Here is an 18,470-nt window from a genome sequence, read left to right on the forward strand (position 1 = left end):
GAGCCATATTCCATAAGTCCAGTGCCATCCGGCATAGAGGTTATGAGTGTGTGCCTGTTTGTTGATGTACCACATAACTGTGGTGTTGTCTGTCCTTATCATCAACTGCCCTTCTTGGAGGAATGGTCTGAATGTCTGGATTGCCAGTTTTACTGCCAGCATTTCTTTTAGATTTATGTGCAGGTGTAGTTGATCTTGAGTCCATAGACCTTGTATGCACTTGTCCAGCATGTGGGCCCCCCAACCGAGGTCTGAGGCGTCCGTTGTGATGGTTTGGCTTGGTTGAATGCTGTAGAAGGGTAAACCTGTGTTTGACTGACATGCCTGAGCCCACCATAGGAACTCTTGTTTCAGGCATGGGATTAGTGGTATTTTGGTTTCTAGGCTGTGCCTGTGTTGAGACCATAAATTCTTCAGGTACCACTGTAGCTTTCTCATATGCAGTCTGGCATGAGGGACCAGAATTATGCAGGATGCCATGAAGCCCAGGGCTTGCAGTACTTTTCTTGCTGTTAGTTGGTTCTGCTTTGTTAATGCCAAGAAGTAGAGAGGAAGTTGCTCTTGTTTTTTTGCAGTTAGGAATGCCATCTGTTTTGATGTGTCCAGCTCTGCACCTAAGAAGGTTATTCTTTGGGATGGTATCAGCCTTGACTTTTTTATATTGACTGTATATCCCAGGGCTTGCAGCAAGTAAATGACTCTTTGTAAGTCTTCTGTTAGCTTGTTTTTGTTGTCCGCTTGTATCAGGCAGTCGTCCAGGTATGGATAAATTTGGATTCCCTGAAGCCTGCAATGAGCGATTACTGATGCCAGGCATTTCGTGAATACTCTGGGCGCAGTAGATAAGCCAAAGGGCAATGCTGAGAATTGATAATGCTCTGATCCTGCAAGAAACCTGAAGTAGCTTCTGCAATTTGGTCGTATGGGGACGTGCAGGTATGCCTCCTTGAGATCTAGAGTCACCAGCCAAGACTCCTTGCCCAGCATGGGAAGAAGCTGCTGTAGGGTCAGCATTTTGAATTTTGGAACAATGAGGAATGTGTTTAAAGCGGACAGGTCGAGAATAGGCCTCCAATTTTTCTCTTTTCTTGGTACCAGGAAGAGTCTGGAGTAAAATCCCTTTCCTTGTTCCATAGATGGTACCTTTTCCACAGCTCTCATTCTTGCTAATTGAGCTATTTGTTTTAGAGCTTCTGTCTTTTGATTTGGTGGTAGGTTTGGCATTCCTCTTTTTCCTGGTAAAGTATGGAAATGAAACCTGTAACCTTGGTCTATAGTTTGTAAAATCCACTTGTCCCTTGTGATGCAGTGCCAGTTTTTTGAAAATAAGGCTAGCTTTCCGCCTAAGGGTGCTGCTATCTGTTCCCTGGTAGGCGGTGCCAGAGCCAAGTCACTGTGATTGTCCTGTTGCAGTGGTAGTAGTTGCGTCTGTGCCTCGCTGGTTGTTACCCTGCCACTGGCGTCCCCTGTAGGCACCACCTCTGGATTGATTTCTGCCTCTTGAACGCCTATTCCTGCCTCTCTGTGCTTTAGAGGAGTCTGGAAAGGACCAATTTTTGGAAGGCCAGTTCCTGCTAAACCTTGGAGGCTGAACCTGTAAGAAATCTTTCACTGTTTGTACAGATTTTGCCTTCTCTTCCATTTTCTTTAGTACCTGCTGAGCAGGAGAACCAAATAAATTGACCTTATCCATAGGAGCATCTAATAGTCTTGCTTTAACATGATCCGGCAAGGCCTGTTCTTTCAACCATGCATGCCTTCTGATAACTGTGCCAGTCATGGCTGATCTAAAAGAAGCCTCCAGTGCATCATAGCCGCATTTTAAAGAATGGTTACTAACCTGCTGAATGTTATGTACCATTTCTAGGACATATTTCTTATCTAAAGAGTCATCAGAGGACAGTTTCTTAGTTAACTGATCAAGCATAAACTCCTGATATTGGATCATATGAAACTGACAGTTCAATGCCCTAGCTGACAGAGTAGCAGAGGTGTATACTTTTTTACCCCATCTCTCTAAGGACCTGGACTCCCTTTCAGAGGGGAGGGGATTTTTAACAGAGGTAGATGCTACTGCTTTTGGTCCCTGGGAGACAGTCTCGGGATCTGCAAAGGGAGCCTTGTATAAATTTTGATGTGTGTCCGGGACCCTGTAGAACCTATCGGGCTTAGCAGGAGCTGGAGGTTAAGTATCAGGAGCAGTACAAGCATCATTAAATGCATCATCTACAACCGAAAGAACTGGAGGTATAGCTAAAGGCCTATGTTGTGGTAAATGCAAAAAGGTTCTAAGCCTTTTCCTGGAGTCTGAGAAATCTTGTCCCTGCCAATGAAATTGCTCCCTCATGGCATGTAAGGTTTCCCCAAAGGAAAATTCCTCAGGTGGAGAGGCAGAAGAAATCGACTCTTCAGCATCAGAGTCTTCATAAGGAGAAAAAGGAGCCTCTGGATGGTCTGTATTGTCTGAATCATCAGAGGAATCATCCGTGGACACTGGCTCAGGGGGCTCTGCTCTAGGTCTCTTTTCTGGAGGTGGTTGAGAGGCCCTGTCTGGATGAGGTTGGGATCCCCTTATTAAAGAGATGAGATCCTCTGCCAGAGAAAGCATTTGGGAACTGGAGCTGGGCCTGTGAGAGGGGGGCTTAACAGGCACAGACTTAGAAATTTTGGCTGCTTTAGCCCTGGCAAAGGCCTTTATGGACATGGCTGCAGGAGGCCTAGCAGCACCACGTGCAGGGGTTGAAACATCCAAGGGAATGGTGTCCGATAATTCCTGTGAAACCACAGCAGCAGGTTGGATGTCAGAGCCCGATTCTACCAGGTTAGAAGAGGCCCCGGTAGAAGGCATGGATTCGGCTGGAGTTAGAACCGTTTGCTCGGTTTCGGCCGAAACCGAGACACTCGCGGTTTGCTTAACCGCGGTTTCGGCCGAAACCGCGGACTGCGAGTGTCAGTCCTTTTCTTTGCGTTTTTTAGAAATGTGTGTAGTCGGAGGATCCGACGGCATAATATACACGAAATCAGAGCCGAAAAACTGTTCAGCAAACTCCGACCGACGTCTAAGCGTCCGTCGGTTAAAAGAAGCACAGGCTAGACAAGCTGCTACGTCGTGGTCTGGGCCTAAACAAGGTAAACAGTAAGAGTGGAAATCTTTATGAGGTATTTGTTTCCCACAAGTTAAACAGTTATTCACTTTTTCTGACATCGGCTGAGGCAAGAAAGAGTCCCCAATGGGGTACTTAGCTTTTTAGAAGTCTTCGAAGTAGTATTCGGTAGTAGTAATCTCTGGATCTGACAGACCGGCACTTGCGAACAGCTTCTGCTTCGGGCGCCACGCGGCAAGAAAGACTGAGGAAAATGGCGTCGGCTGATGCCTTTATACCCGAAGAACTGCAGCTGTGACGTCGGGTGAAGTGCGACACCAGCCGAGGCCAGACCCAGACTTTGGAATCCGGCCGACCGAAGGGCTGCCTGACGACAGGACAACCCATTTGTTAGGACTGCAGATGCATCCTTGAAGGACATCCTGTAGCCCTTGTCTATTGTTTGTAAAGTCCATTTGTCTCCTGTAATGCAATGCCAGTTTTTTGAAAATAAAGCTAGCTTTCCGCCCAAGGGTGCTTCCAGTTGTTCCCTGGTAGGCGGAATCAGAGCCAAGTCATTGTGTCTGTCCTGTGGAAGTGGTTGTAGTCGCAGCTGTGGCAGCACTTCTCTGGTTGGCAGGTTGCCACTGACGACCCCTGTAGGCACCCCTTGATTGACTTCTGCCTCTTGGGTGTCTATTTCTGCGCCTCTGTGCTCTGGAGGTGTCTGGAAAGGACCAATTCTTTGAAGGCCAATTTCTGCTAAACCTCGGAGGTTGGACCTGCAAAAAATCCTTGACTGTTTGGACAGATTTTGCTTTTTCTTCCACTTTCTTTAGAACCTCCTGTGCAGGGGAGCCAAACAAACTTTGTTTCTCCATAGTAGCATCTAGGAGTTTAGACTTAACATGGTCTGGTAAGGATTGTTCTTTTAACCAGGCATGCCTTCGAATCACTGCTCCAGTCATAGCTGATCTAAAAGAAGCCTCCAGTGCATCACAGCCACATTTTAAGAAGTGATTACTGACCTGCTGAGAGTTATGTACCCAATCCTGAAGGGACTTACGGTCTATAGGTTCAGGAGAGGCCAGCTTTTTATTCATTTGGTCTAACAAAAATTCCTGGTACTGTATCATGTGAAATTGACAGTTTAAAGCCCTGGCAGAAAGAGTAGCAGATGTATAAACCTTTTTACCCCATCTCTGTAATGCTCTAGATTCTCTTTCAGAGGGAAGTGGGTTTTTGGCAGAGGCAGCTGCAACACCTTTAGGGCCCTGAGAAATGGTTTCTGCGTCTGCAGCATGAGCCTTATACAAGTGGTAGTGAGAGTCCGGGACCCTGTAGTATCTGTCAGGTTTGGCAGGGGCCGGAGGAAGAGAATCAGGGGCAGTACTGGCATCATTATATGCATCATCAACAACTGATAGTACAGGTGGTATGGCTAAAGGCCTATGCTGTGGTAAGTGTAAAAAAGTCCTTAGCCTTTTCCTAGAATCAGAAAAATCCTGACCCTGCCATTGGAAGTGTTCCCTCATTGAGTGTAGGGTTTCCCCAAATGAAAATTCTTCTGGAGGTGAAGCAGAAGGAATGGAGTCTTCTGCATCAGAATCCTCATAAGGTGAGTATGGGCCTTCCTGATGGTCAGATAAATCTGAACCATCCGAGGAATAGTCCGAGGAGAGAGGTTCAGGGGGTTCAGTCCTAGGCCTCTTATCAGGAGGGGGTTGAGAGGCCCTGTCTGGGTGAGGTTGGGATCCCCTGATCAGAGAAATAAGGTCCTCAGCAAGGCTGAGAATCTGGGAACTTGAGGTAGGCCTGTGAGAGGGAGCTTTTGTAGGTAAGGCTTTGGAAAGTTTGGCTGCTTTAGCCCTGGTAAAGGCCTTGATAGACATAAAAGCAGGGGGTCTAGCTGCCCCACGTGCAGGAGTAGAGATGTCCAACGGAATAGTGTCAGACAAATCTTGGGTGCCTGCTTCTTCAGCAGTAATTTCTGTAGCCGATTCAGCCATGGCCTGTGTGGCATGCGGAGGCATGCTTTCGGCCGAAGGGAGAACCGAGGTCTCGGTTTCAGCCGAAACCGAGACACTCGCGGTAGGCCTAACCGTGGTTTCAGCCGAAACCGCGGGTGTCGGTCCTTTTCCTTGTGTTTTTTAGCTAAATGTGTAGTCGGAGTTTCCGACGGCATTTTATATGCAAAAGTGATGCCAAAAAACTCTTCTGCAAACTCTGACCGACGTCTGAGAGTCCGTCGGTTGAAGGAAGCACAGGCTAAACAAGCTGATACGTCGTGGTCTGGGCCTAAGCAAGGAAGGCAGTAAGAGTGGAAATCCTTATGAGGTATTTGTTTCCCACAAGTTAAACAATTATTTACTTTGTCTGACATCGGCTGAGGCAAGAAAGAGTCCCCAACGGGGTACTTAGCTTTTTTAGAAGTCTTCGGTAGAAGAAATCTCTGGATCTGACCGACCGGCACTTGCGAACAGCTTCTGCTTCGGGCACTGCGCGGCAAGAAAGACTGAGGAAAATAGCGTCGGCTGATGCCTTTATACCCCAGGAGCTATGACGTCGGGTGAAGTGCGACATCAGCTGAGGCCAGACCCAGACTTTGGAATCCGGCCGACCGAAGGGCTGCCTGAGGCAGGACAACCCATATGTTATGACTGCAGATGCATCCTTGAAGGACATCTGTATTTGAAGTTGGCATCGGTTTTATGTAAAAATGTTGAGGCCTGAAAACACCTTTAGAAGCCGGTGCCTGCTCAGTGGCTCCGGACCCATCCAAGGGGCAGACATCCGCGGGTTTAATACTCAGAATCTCGTGGCATACCGGACTCCGCTTGGGTCTCGGTAGAGGCCTGCGACTCAAAAGTAGCGGGTATCAGGGGCTGTGAAAGCACCTCACTGACTACCGGCAAACCGGCGACTGGCTTAGGAGAAGCTTAGTCTGTTTTGGACCTCAACAATGTTTCTTTGCGTTTTTTGTGAACTCCAGTAGTCGGACTGCTAACAGACGACATTTCAGGGTAATTAAATCTGGATCCAAAATATTTTGAAGCAAAAATATACAGACGCTTAATAGTGCGTTGGTTAAATCTAGCACAAAACCGACATCAAGGCACGTTATGATCTGGGCCTAGGCAAGGAATACAGTACAAATGAAAATCCTTATGAGGTATTTGCTTCCCACAAGTAATGCAATTATTAACTTTTACTGACATCGGTAAGGAGCAAGAAAGTTTCCCCAGCGGGGTACTTAGCTTTAGTTGAAGACTTCGGTTCTGAAACTTGAATGCGAAAATTTCAGGAGTTGGTTGACCGGCACTTGTGAACTGCTTCGGGCACTGCGCGGCAAGAAAGACTGAATAAAATGGCATCGGCTGCATGTTTTATACCCCTGACGTCATGGAAGAGGAGACAGCAACCGACGCAGGACCCAAGACTTTGTCATTCAGGCCGACTGAGGGCAACCTGCCAGCAGATTACCCAAATGTAATGACTGCAACAGTGAAACACGAAAACATATTAGTCATCTTTAAAATAGATGTTTAAAGTAATAAAAATAGTATATTCATGTACACTTAATGGTCAATAAAATTTCACTCATCAATGAGTGTTATTTAATAATATGCAAAGTTTGATGAATGTTCCAATAGTAACAGAGTTTACATCGCATATATTGGCATTTTACACTGCTAAAAGGTTTCATACATTAAAATGTGTATTCAAATGATTAACTTAACATTGTATTATGGCTGCAAAAATGTGAGCTCGTGGACCATATTCAAAAAATAACTCATTTTGTTACTGAAGAGAAAGAAAACATTCATTCACCTTTCTTTTCACAAATATATTCAGGCTCCCATGAAGGGGCACTCATTACATCACTCTGGTCTTCTGCAGTCTGAAGAAAGTTCCTGGAGAAAATAGGATTTCGGTTTAAATTTCTTATGGAAATACCACTGACAGTCAAGGTTATCCTTTTAACAATGTTAACCTTTTAAAAAATATATAGAAATATATCACACAGTAAAGTCTGCTTTCAAGGCATTCCCAATCTGAAAACAAGCGCGAATATTATGCATCGGCAACTAATGCAGGCATTTTAGGGCTTCAATTCATACAGAAGGCACTGAAATTAGAGAGCATGCAAATATGCTGCAATATAGTATACAGGGCAACATGGAATTTATAGCATAAAATACAATTTTGTTATGAAGTTACACAGTTGTAAACATTCAAGCATATTCAATGTTGAAGACTCTTAGGCACAGCTGTCACAAAAGGTCCATCAGACAGCCACCCTTCATTCTCTTGCTCAGGTGGATGCCCTCCCACCTACATCAGGGCATTAGAGTTGAAATGTACAAGACAATGTCAGCCAGTGCCAGCTTCATTTTTTCTTGCACTGGCAGGCTAACTGTAGTGGTCTACTGCAACAGCATTGGTTGCCTAGGCAACTTATTGCAAGGGAAGCAGTCCAGTCTTAAGACCTCCAAACTGCATTTCCAGGTTCTAAGCTCAATGAATGTATAGTTGTGTACACTTACCATAAATGTAGATGTTCAAGTGTATTCACTGTTGCAGTCATCACTTGTAGGTTACCCCTGCTGGGTAGCCCTCAGCCAGCCTGAATACCAGAGTAAAGGATTTCCCTTCCAGCATCGGCTGTTCCGAGTCTGTGGCCGACGTCAGGTTGTCAGGGATATATAAAGGGTGACAGCAAATGCCATTATATCAGTTTTTCTTGCCCCCCAATAGTCATGTGCCCCTTACAGGATATTAAAATAGGGGGGAAGGTGGAAGGGAAACAGGACCGCAACAGTGAATATACTCTAACATCTATATTTATGGCAAGTATACACAAAGTACAGTTTTGTACCAATCATAAATGTAGATGTTCGACTGTATACCCCTGCTGCAGTCATCACACTTGGGTTATCCTGCCGTCAGGTGGTCCCGCAGTCGGCCTGAATTCCAAAGTCTTGGCCCGGCGTCGGTTGCTGTCGCTTCTTCCCTGATGTCAGTGCTCCAGGGGTATAGAAGAGGCATCCAACGCCATTTTCTTCAGTTTTTCTTGCCCCAGATGTCAGGTGCTCCCCCAAACGGTGGTCAGTTGATAGTGCCAATAATAAAAAGTTTATCACAAACAAAACATCCCTCCAGCTATAAGCAAATACACCACAAAGGTTGTATCAGATTTTAAGGTACTGAAAAGTTTTAGTTAGGTTAGAGGGGATGGAGGGAGGGTAACCTGGACTGCAGCAGGGTATACACTCTAACATCTACATTTATGGTAGGTACAAAACTGTACTATGTTCATCGTGTTACCCTGCTGCAGTCATCACACTTGGGTAGAATCCCAAAGCTAAGGATGGGAGGTGGATTCAAACAGGGTTAGAGGAGGCTAGAAGGCCCTGCAAAACTGCAGTGGCGAAGCCAGCTCTACTCTTAGTAAAGTGGTAAGTGACAGTGTTTGGTGAAGGTGTATACTGAACTCCAAGTTGCAGCTTCCAGAATATCCTTGGTTGGCACCCCCGTGAGGAAGGCTGTAGATGTAGCTGCTGCCCTGGTAGAGTGGGGCCTTATGCTAGCAGGAACTGGTTTTCCATGATGGGTGTAGCAAAAATGTATGCAATGTCCTATCCATTCGGAAATGGTCTGTTTTGAGATAGCCTTTCCTTGTGATGCTGTAGCATAGGATACAAAAAGTTGGTCAGATTTTCTGAAAACCTTAGTTTTATCCAAGTAGTAACATAGTTGCCTGTGAATGTCCAAGGAATGCAGGAGTCTTTCTCCTTTGTTCTGTGGATTTGGAAAGAAGGTGGGTAAATGGATGGTTTGATTTAGAGCCACACTGGATACCACCTTTGGCATAAAGGAGGGATTAGTTTGCAGAGAAACTCTGTCTTGATGAAAAATGAGGAAAGGCTCTACTGCCATTAGTGCCTGTAGCTCAGAGACTCTTCTGGCTGAAGTAATTGCTAGCAGCAGGACAGTCTTCCATTACATAAACTGCAAGTCAGCTGAGAAAGCTGGCTCAAAAGGTGGTAGCGTAAGTTTTTCCAGAACAAAATTGAGGTCCCAAGTTGGTGCTGGCGCTCTCCTGGGAGGCCTAATGTTTTTCGCCCCTCTGAGATACTGCCTTAGAAGTGGATGTGAAAATAAGGGAGGATCCGTGTTGTAGTGAGCTGAAATAGCTGAGGCGTGGATTTTAATGGATGAAAAAGAAAGTCCTTTGTGTAACATCTCGGTTAAATATTGTAGAATCTGAGGTATGTCCGGCTGAAGGGTATTTTGGCCTTTAGCTTGGTTCCAGGCGCAAAATCTTTTCCATTTGTCTGAGTAGGCTTTCCTGGTGCTGGGCCTCCTGGCCTCCAGAATAACATCCATAACAGCTTGTGAAAGAGGAGCTGGCTGGTTGCTTAGGTGATTTGCCATGCAGCCAAATTTAAGGTTTTGAGCTGGCTGTGCAGAATCTGACTGCCTTGCTGTGTGAGCAAATGAGGAATTTGTGGTAAAATACATGGTGGGCCCTGGGCCATGTTCCTTAATAGTGGGTACCAGTGCTGGCGTGGCCAGTCTGGGACAATGAGTATCATTCGAGGTCTCTCCATCCTTTCAGCAGCACCTTTGTGAGAAGGGGCAATGGAGGAAAGGCATATACTGTTAGCATTTTCCAACTGAAAGAGTGCGTCCACCTTCCAAGCTTGATGGTGAAATGTCCTTGTGCAAAACTTTGATTGCCAACCCTCAAAACTATCAGCTAACAGGTCTATGTCTGGGCGCCCCCATTTTTGAGTTATCATTGCAAATACTTGTGGATCCACTTTCCACTCGTGGGGATGCATGATGTTTCTGCTTAGGTAGTCTGCCAATGTGTTCTTTTTTCCTGGCAGGATTTGAGCTTGTAATTGAACTTGGTAAGCCAGTGCTGTGTTCTACAAGGTCATTGCTTGCCTGCATAGAGGGTAGGAGTGTGTAGCCCCTTGTTTATGTACCACATTACTGTGGTGTTGTCTGTCCTTATTATAAGCTGTCCTGGATGTAAGAGGTCCTTGAAGGCTGTCAGGGCATTCTGTACCGCTAGCATTTCTTTTTGATTGATGTGCAGATTCCTTTGATCTGTAGTCCATATGCCTTGAACGCACCGTCCTGCCATGTGTGCCCCCCAGGCATAGTCCGATGCATCTGTTGTCATAGTTTGCCTGGTTGGGGGTAAGGTGAAAGGCTGACCCCTTGTTGAGGTGACATGCCTGTGACCACAATAGAAACTCCTGTTGAAGGCAGGGAATGAGAGGTATCATTGTTTCCAAGCTGTGGTTGTGTTGAGTCCATACGCTTTTTAGGTACCATTGTAATTTCCTCATATACAGTTTTGCAAATGGTATTAGTAGTATGCAAGATGCCATGAAACCCAAAGCCTGCAGAATTTTTCTTGCAGGGAGTTGGGTCTTTGTTGCCATTGTTTTGAAGTATTGAGTTAGTTGTAGTTGTCTGGCATCAGATAAGCCATCTGGGTCATTGTATTCAAGCTGGCACCCAGGAATGTCATTTTGTGAGGGCACTAGTTTTGATTTATTTTCGTTTACTGTGTACCCTAGGCAACTTAGAAGGTGTTTTACAAAAGCCAGATGTTGTAAGAGAATGTCCTTGCTTTCTGCTTGGATGAGGCAGTCGTCCAGGTATGGGTATATTTGAATTCCTCTTTGTCTGCAGTATGCAATTACTGGTGCCAGGCATTTTGTGAAGACCCCGGGTGCAGTAGATGAGCCAAAGGGCAGTGCAGAGAACTGGTAATGGGTTGAACCTGCAATGAAACGGAGGTATCTTCTGCAATGTTGTCTGATAGGGACATGCAGGCATGCCTCCTTGAGGTCTGTTACTAGCCAAGCTTTCTTGCCAAACATGGGAAGAAGCTGCTGTAGTGTTAGCATCTTGAATTTGGGTACTTGCAAGAAGGTGTTTAGAATTGAAAGGTCCAGAATGGGTCTCCAAGCATTGTCCTTTCTGGGGACTAGAAAGAGCCTTGAGTAAAATCCTTGGCCTTGCTCCTGTGTAGGTACCAGTTGAATGGCTCTCGTGTCCTGAGAGCTGTAATTTGTTTTTGTGCCTTTGCCCATTGATTTTGTGGCAGGTTTGGCATTCTTTTAATCCTTGGCAAGGTGTGGAAATGGAATCTGTATCCTTGTGAGATAATGTCTAAGACCCATTTGTCCTTTGTGACGATGCACCAGTTGTCTGTAAAAAAATGCTAATTTTCCTCCCAAGGGAGCTGCCAAGAGAGTTTTGCTCGGCAGTTTGAGGTTTAAGTCATTGTGTTTGCCTTCTAGTAGTTTGGGACCTGTCTTCTCCTCCCTTCTGTGTTGCAGTGCCCCATTGGCGAGGTTTGTAAGGGATTTGTGCTTGTCCTCTGCCCCTTGGGCACCTGTATTTACCTCTCTGTGGTCTGTCAGAAGCTGGAAAGGACCAATTTTTTGTTGGCCAATTTCTGCTGAAGTGTGGGGGTTGCACCTGTAAGAAATCTTTGACCGTCTGCATAGATTTTGCCTTATCCTCCATTTTCTTTAAAACCTCTTCTGCTTTAACCCCAAATAAGACATCCTGTTGTAAGGGTGCATCTAGTAACTTTGCTTTAACATGATCAGGCAGTTTGTTCCTTTAACCAAGCATGCCTACGTATAACAGACCCAGTAACAGCTGCTCTACAGGAAGCTTCCAAGGAATCAAATCCACATTGTAAAGTATGTTTGCCCACCTGTTCAGCTGCATGCAACAGATCCTGCATTTCCTTGAATTCAGACTGTTGAGGGTGCGTGCTCATTTTTTGTTTTATTTGAGACATTAGGAATTGCTGGTATTTAAGCATGTGGAATTGACAATTTAGTGCTCATAGCTAAAGTAGCTGAGGTGTAAACCTTTTTCCACCACCTATCTAGTGCTCTGGAGTCCCTTTCAGAGGGTACAGGATTTTTAGCCATAGAAGCCTTAGCCCCTTTGGGACCCTGGAAGACTGTCTCTGGGTCAGCAACAGGGCTTTTGTAAAGGAATTTGTGAGTCAGGCATTCTATAGTATCTATCTGGTTTGGCTGGGGCAGGAGGCAGAGAATCTGGATTTAGACTAGATTCTAAGTAATCATCCACAATGTCTAAAACTACAGGGATATCAAGTGGTCTGTGCTGGGGGAGTAAAAGAAACTCTCGGAGCCTTTTCTTTGAGTCGGAGTAGTCCTGGCCTTCCCAGTGGAAATGTTCCCTCATGGTATGTAAGGTTTCCCCAAAGGAATAGTCTTTACGGGGAGAAGCTGAGTGAATGGAATCTTCAGCATCAGAATCTTCATAAGGGGGAAGGGGTAATCCTGTTCCTCAGAGGAGCCTGAGGAAATAGACACTATCAGAGGAGGCATAACCCTCTTGTCTAGGCCTTTTGTCGGGGGGGGGGGTTGGGAACCCCTGATTAAAGAAATCAAATCTTCACTGGCTAAGCTTAAAATGGCCTGGCAAAGGCAGCTGGCCTAGTACTTGCTTATGAACTTATCAGATTTTCTAATTTGCTTAGTTCTGTCCAAGTAAAATCTCAATTACCTATACACATCCACAGAAAGCAGGATTCTTTTCTTTGTAATGGGGCACTGGAGCACATATAGGGAGGTAGACAGTTTAGTGACTGTTCAGTTGCCACCACGGACACAAATGGAGAACTGGTAAATAGCATGACCCAAACCTTGTGCGTGATGAGGAAGCCTTAAGTTGTACACAAGGGTCTGTAACTCAGACTCCAGAATGGGTATCTTGGTGCAAAATTGATTGAGCAGTTTACTTTCTGTAGAAACTATCTACTTCTGCCACATCACACCTATGGACCAAGTCCAGAAATAGGTCCCTGTATTGCATCCTTTTATGAGAATTTCCTCCTACCTTACTCAAAAGAATTCTTTAGCCTACCAGCTGAGATGGGATACAAGAGGCTGTAAGGCTCAATTCAGGCTTCTGGAACAGATCCCCATGTTTGGACTTCTAGTCCACACAGCAGGCAAGAGTGGGCTCCTCCCATCTGCTGATGTACCACATCACTGTGGAGGTGTCTGTTAAAACATGCAATGTTCCCTGCTGCTAAGTAAGCCTGAATACCTTGATGGCTGGAATTGCTACGGTTTCCTTTATACCAAAGCATGGTCTTTGGATAATCATTTCCTACATGCACCTCCCAGTCTATTGCTTGTTTTAAGTGTCTGGGCCTAGCCTGAAGGACACCTCCCATTGTATGAAGGAACTTTTGGGAGTTGCTGATGCAGTAAAAAATTTCAGAATTCTTAGGAGTAGGGGATGGGAATCTAGCTCCAAGTATGCATTAGCAAAACCATCTTCTGCATCGTCTCAAAGTAGATGAATGGCAAACAGCTTCAGTCAAGGCAGGCTCAGAAGCTCCCCATACATTAACTGGGCCAGGGAAAATTGCTTAGCCTCCCACAAGTTCTCCTTCATTTCTCTTGGAAATGCAGAAGACAAGATGTCCTCAGTGTCAGGATCATACAGAGGGGGACAGGACATTGTGTCTACACTGGCAAATTCATCTGCTTCAAGTCAGTAGTATCAGAATCCTTAGGGGACAATGTTTCACATTTCCTTTTCAGAGGGATGGCCCCAGACAAGGGTGGCTATTCTAAAGTTGACAGGCTGGTTCTTGAAAATTCCAGAGAGTCTTGGTCAAGCCTGAAAAACTCCTGTAAGGAAGATTGGCACTGAGCAGAAATAAGGCCTTCCAAACACAAGCTGTGGCAAGCTGCTGGATATCTATTCTGGCATGGAACGACTCACCTTATGTTTGGATATAGTAATCAACCTTGGAGAACGTAGACTGACTTCTTGGGCACCTGCTCATAACCAAAGTATAGCTGACATTGTAAATACCAACAAGGGGAGGACATGCCTGCATTTCACAAGCAAGGCAACCTCCAGAAAACTGAGAACAGCAAGGGCTAAAAATGTTCCCTAAAATGGCATTTATCTGAGCTCTGAAGGCCAGATAATAGTGACATACAGATAACACAAAAATGCCTTCAAATTGGCATGAACTGTAGGCAAGAAATGAGAGTTTGTTATGTTAGAAACTTACCACAACTGCAGACATCTGACTACAGTCAATGTTGCAGTGTTCACAATAGATATCATATGTTCAAGTGGCCCATGGCCAGCCTAACTTCCACAATTTTATCTCTCCCCCCACCCCCAAGTCTTTGGCTTATGCATCCCACCAACCATGCTGTGAGGATGTTGGTGGCATAGAGACTGCATCAGCAGATACCCACATCAGGTCTTTCCTGTCCCACGATAGTGAGGGAAAAGGTCTCAGTGAAGAGTCCTAGTAAACTAGGTGGAATTATTTCAGCTGCTTCAAGTCAGCCCCAAATAACTCCAATCTCCCTTTCTAAGAAGTAGGCAAACAAAGGAGGAATGGAGGCCATGTAAGGAAGTGAAAGGGAATCTAATGGGAACTAGACACCAAATCCAAGCCACAAGAAAATAGAAAGGTCAGAAAGGGGGTAGGATGGAGGGTACATGGAAGTTAACAGGGAATCTACTCAAACACCTATGGTAAGCTCCTAACAATTGTACTACATTGACTGCAGCATCCACTTTTGCAATTCTCACATTTGGGAAGACTGCCAAAGTGCAAAGTCTCAGGAAAGTGGAGGAAGGTTACTGTGATATCCCTGCAAGACAGTATAAGCAAACCCTGTTTTGGCACTAGTGGCTGCCTCTCGACTGCAATGCTTGGAGGATGCATGCACAGATGACCAAGTAGCTGCTTCATGTAAGGCTTGAGCGACAGTGGTTCTAGTAGGGTGGACCTTGCTCTATCCTAGAATAGCTTTGCCATGTTTTTTTTCTCCAGACATCTTTACTAAATTTCCACATATGGCAAAGGCAATTATACATTTATATAAATGAAAAACATACAAAATTACACCACTTTAGTTGCAAAGAGTTTACATCACACACACCATTGAAACGACTGTAGTTGCAAACATTATACATCACTTATACACCATCCAGTCATTGTTAAACATTATATGGCTCATTCAAATCCTGCCTCAAACCTGGTCCCTCCTCTGGATACATTGGGCTTTACCATGGTTTAAGTAATTAAATGAAACACAGTTAGCAAACTATTTTAAAATGGTTGGCTTGTAAACAGGTCTATTTTCTTCCGCTATTGCATAAGAGAAGAAAATTATCAGACTTTCAAAATTATTGGGATCTGTGCAGGAACCTGTCAACTGTGTCTGCACATTAAGGGAATGCAGATTTTTTACCTAAATTCTGTACCTTTGGAAAGGAAACTGGTAGATGAATGGCCTAATCCAGGGTCATTTTGGAAATCAATTTATGCAAGGCACAACAATGGCTTTGGTGCAAAGGGATACTTCTTGTGATGAAATACCAGAAAAGGTTTCTTGCACATCAAGGCATGGATCTCAGAAATCCTCCTGAGAGGGTTAATAGTCACTAAAAACATATTCCAAAATCAATACTGGTGGTGGCGGTAGTGAGGAGGATGACACAGATGGTTCAAAAGGAGCCAGCATAAATTTTTACAATCAAAGCTCAAATCCCTTAGTGGAACAATTTGTCTCCTTTGTGGCCCAAGATGAAGAATCCATTTGAGGAACTGTTAAACTGATGGACTATAGTACAGAGGGGTGTCTATAGGGATTCAGGATGAAATAGTAGAAGCATGTTTTGTAAAGGTTTGACAGATATTCAAAGACTGTGGACACTAGCTTTCTTTGGGTCAAGGTTCCTGGACTGGCACCAGGAGGAGAATCTTCATTTAGTTAGGAAAAACGCTCCTGTGTTAGTTTTCCCAGTCTCCTCCATAATATTCAGCATGTCCTCAGAAGACTTCTCTACCTGCAATAAGGGCAAAATATTCCAAGCCATCAGTCAGACTGTGCCAAGTTCTGTGCGTCTCAGATAACACCCTTGTTTTGTATCAAAGGGCATGCACGTGGAGGCAGTACTTTATTTTTCTCTTGCCTAATTGCTCCATGGTTATGCCTGAATAATCATTCATCTCCTTAGTTCTTTCTTCTCCCATCTGCAAGAAGTAAATTTCTCAGGTGGCTTTTTTTGAGTATCAGGCCAGCTCCCTCATTGCCCCAGCCACTGATGGGTGACTGATGTGGGCAAGCCCGATTCCACAGACCACTTATTTCTCTCAGACCCCATGGTGTAGCTTCCTCGGGAAGCCACTATGGACAAAGACATAGAAATGTCCTCACTGGGTAAGGGAAAACTACTCTTGTTGACCTCTGGGGAATGAACAGATGAAGTCTTAGGGCATAACCAGGCTAAAGTGTCCGATTCTCAGGCTAGTGTCCCTGACATGGGTTGGTCTTTTCCATGGGGTCTCATGAAAAGAAAGCAAAAGTTAAGAATGTCACTTCTGTTTCTTAAACTATGGACAGGGAAGACTATGTGGTTTGTTAAGGGATATTCTGCTTTTAAATGTTTTACATCCTGTTTCTTCACTGACTTCACATAGAAGAAAAGTCATCCTTCACATTCTGACACTGATTCACAATCAAGCAGGGTATGAAAGGGGAGGGTTTTTCTTCACTGAATTCTTCAAGCTGATCCAGAAGTTATTTTTTTCTGAAACTATAACCAAAATGAAAGAATCACTTCAATAGGAACTGAATGAAATCACACTTTCCCAGCAGAAATATTTTTTACAAGTGTATTTCCCTCAGCCTGTAGCTGTTCCACCAGTTCTGCCAGCATTAGTGGGTGTTCAGCCTGCAGTATACCTGACTGTCAAATCTCCTCTTTTTAAAAAGTCTTACAAGGTTATGCAAAGTATCCAATATGCAAAAATGTCCATTTTCTACCCCAACGTTGACTCTCCAGTTATTTCCTTAGGAAACCCATTTATTGCTAGACGTATTGTGAATGCCAACCTCATTTCCCTCGGACAAGAATGGGAAAAGCTTCCGATAGATTTAGGAGGGTTTACTCTTCTGTTACTTTATCTTTCAGAACTCTGAACATTTAAACTGGCAAGCTTCCATGTTAATACCTTTTTCTATTAGAAAAAGGTGTCATGGCAGGATTTGGTCATGTGGTGCCTGCGGGTGGGTTCTATTCACAAACTCACCTGCTTTATGTCGAAGATTTCCAATGTGGATTGAGCTACTCTGAAGTGCTCCTGGCGACACTAACTTGCAACTTCGATAAAGTTTTTTTCTTAATTTATATGGGGAGTGACTATTTATAGCTCATTTCTTGTTTGGTCATTATTAGATTTTAAATAGTGGCAACAGTAGTAGAAGCTAATAGAGCTATGCAGTTTCAGGTGCTTAGTACTTCCCAGGCACTTGTTAACTGGCACATTTGTTAGTTGTTTCATATGTTAAGAAATCCATTTTATATAACTTGCATTTTAATCACATGCCTTCGACTTCACATACAGCAACATGGTGCTATTATCATGTTAGATTATCTAAGAAGCACATGAAAGCTGGTATGTGCAAAGAACAAGGGGGATTAAGCAACAGGAAAAGGTCCTGCTTTGACTAAGTGATTTAGTCCGGTGGCAATGGAAGAATGCTGCAGTGTGATTGGGCAGGGTGCTGCACGGCCAATGGAAACGAAGTGACTGCTAGACTGATGGGATTCAGATGTGTGCCAGGAGACTGTCACAAGCACTGTGCGGGCCTGAACAGAGTTAGCTTAGCCTGTATAGGATACACATGCTCCAGTCCAGCTTACCCAAATTTTAAGTAAAGGACAGGTGATTGACTGCCACTGGAGCAATGAGAGATGTGGAATAAATGGTGAAGATGGTGTGTATAAGTAATGCAAGTGAGGATACACACCAAAGTTATGTCAAAGCTTGGCAAGGATTGCAATAGAGTGAGCTCTGGAGTATAATGAGACTTACAGTCAGGCGTTACATCAGAGTGACACAGGTTAGATGCTTGTAGAGTTTAGCATCAAAGGTGGGGTGGGGGGCACATGAAGTTTAGGAAGGCAAACAACTGAAGAGAAGTTGTTGGGAGCAGCTGATGGTGAAAATTGCTTTGACATACATTGCAGGCAGTAGGTTCTTCATGAGAAGTGGGTAGGAGTTGTCAATGTAGAACTTTGAGCGCTAGAAGTTGCAATGCCCTCACCATGGAAGTATGACATTTGTACATACTTCAATGCGGTGTTAATGACTATTTGGGGAGGGGGGTTGGGGGCCTGGTTCCTAATAGATGAGTGAAGATTACAGCTAGCATAGCACAGAAATAAAGGGGACAGGAGCAGCTGCAAGATGGTGTTAGAGTGAAGAAGGGGATGGTATGGGAAAAACAAAAGGATGAGGAAAGTACAGTTTTGTAC

The 18,470-nt window shown here is 44.5% G+C and overlaps 1 protein-coding gene across 1 annotated transcript in view; it reads right to left on the bottom strand.

Moving 5' to 3' along the window:
• Positions 1-18,470, bottom strand: part of LOC122810625 — a 1,334,722-nt gene that overhangs the window by 695,623 nt on the left and 620,629 nt on the right. Inside the window, exon 6 of the mRNA XM_044082201.1 lies at positions 6,915-6,997. Coding sequence (XP_043938136.1) covers positions 6,915-6,997 — 83 coding nt within the window. The remainder of the gene's footprint in view (positions 1-6,914; positions 6,998-18,470) is intronic.

This window comes from Protopterus annectens, chromosome 9.part0, assembly GCF_019279795.1.
Source record: "Protopterus annectens isolate FY-2018-M chromosome 9.part0, PAN1.0, whole genome shotgun sequence".
Taxonomy (NCBI): Eukaryota; Metazoa; Chordata; order Ceratodontiformes; family Protopteridae; genus Protopterus; species Protopterus annectens.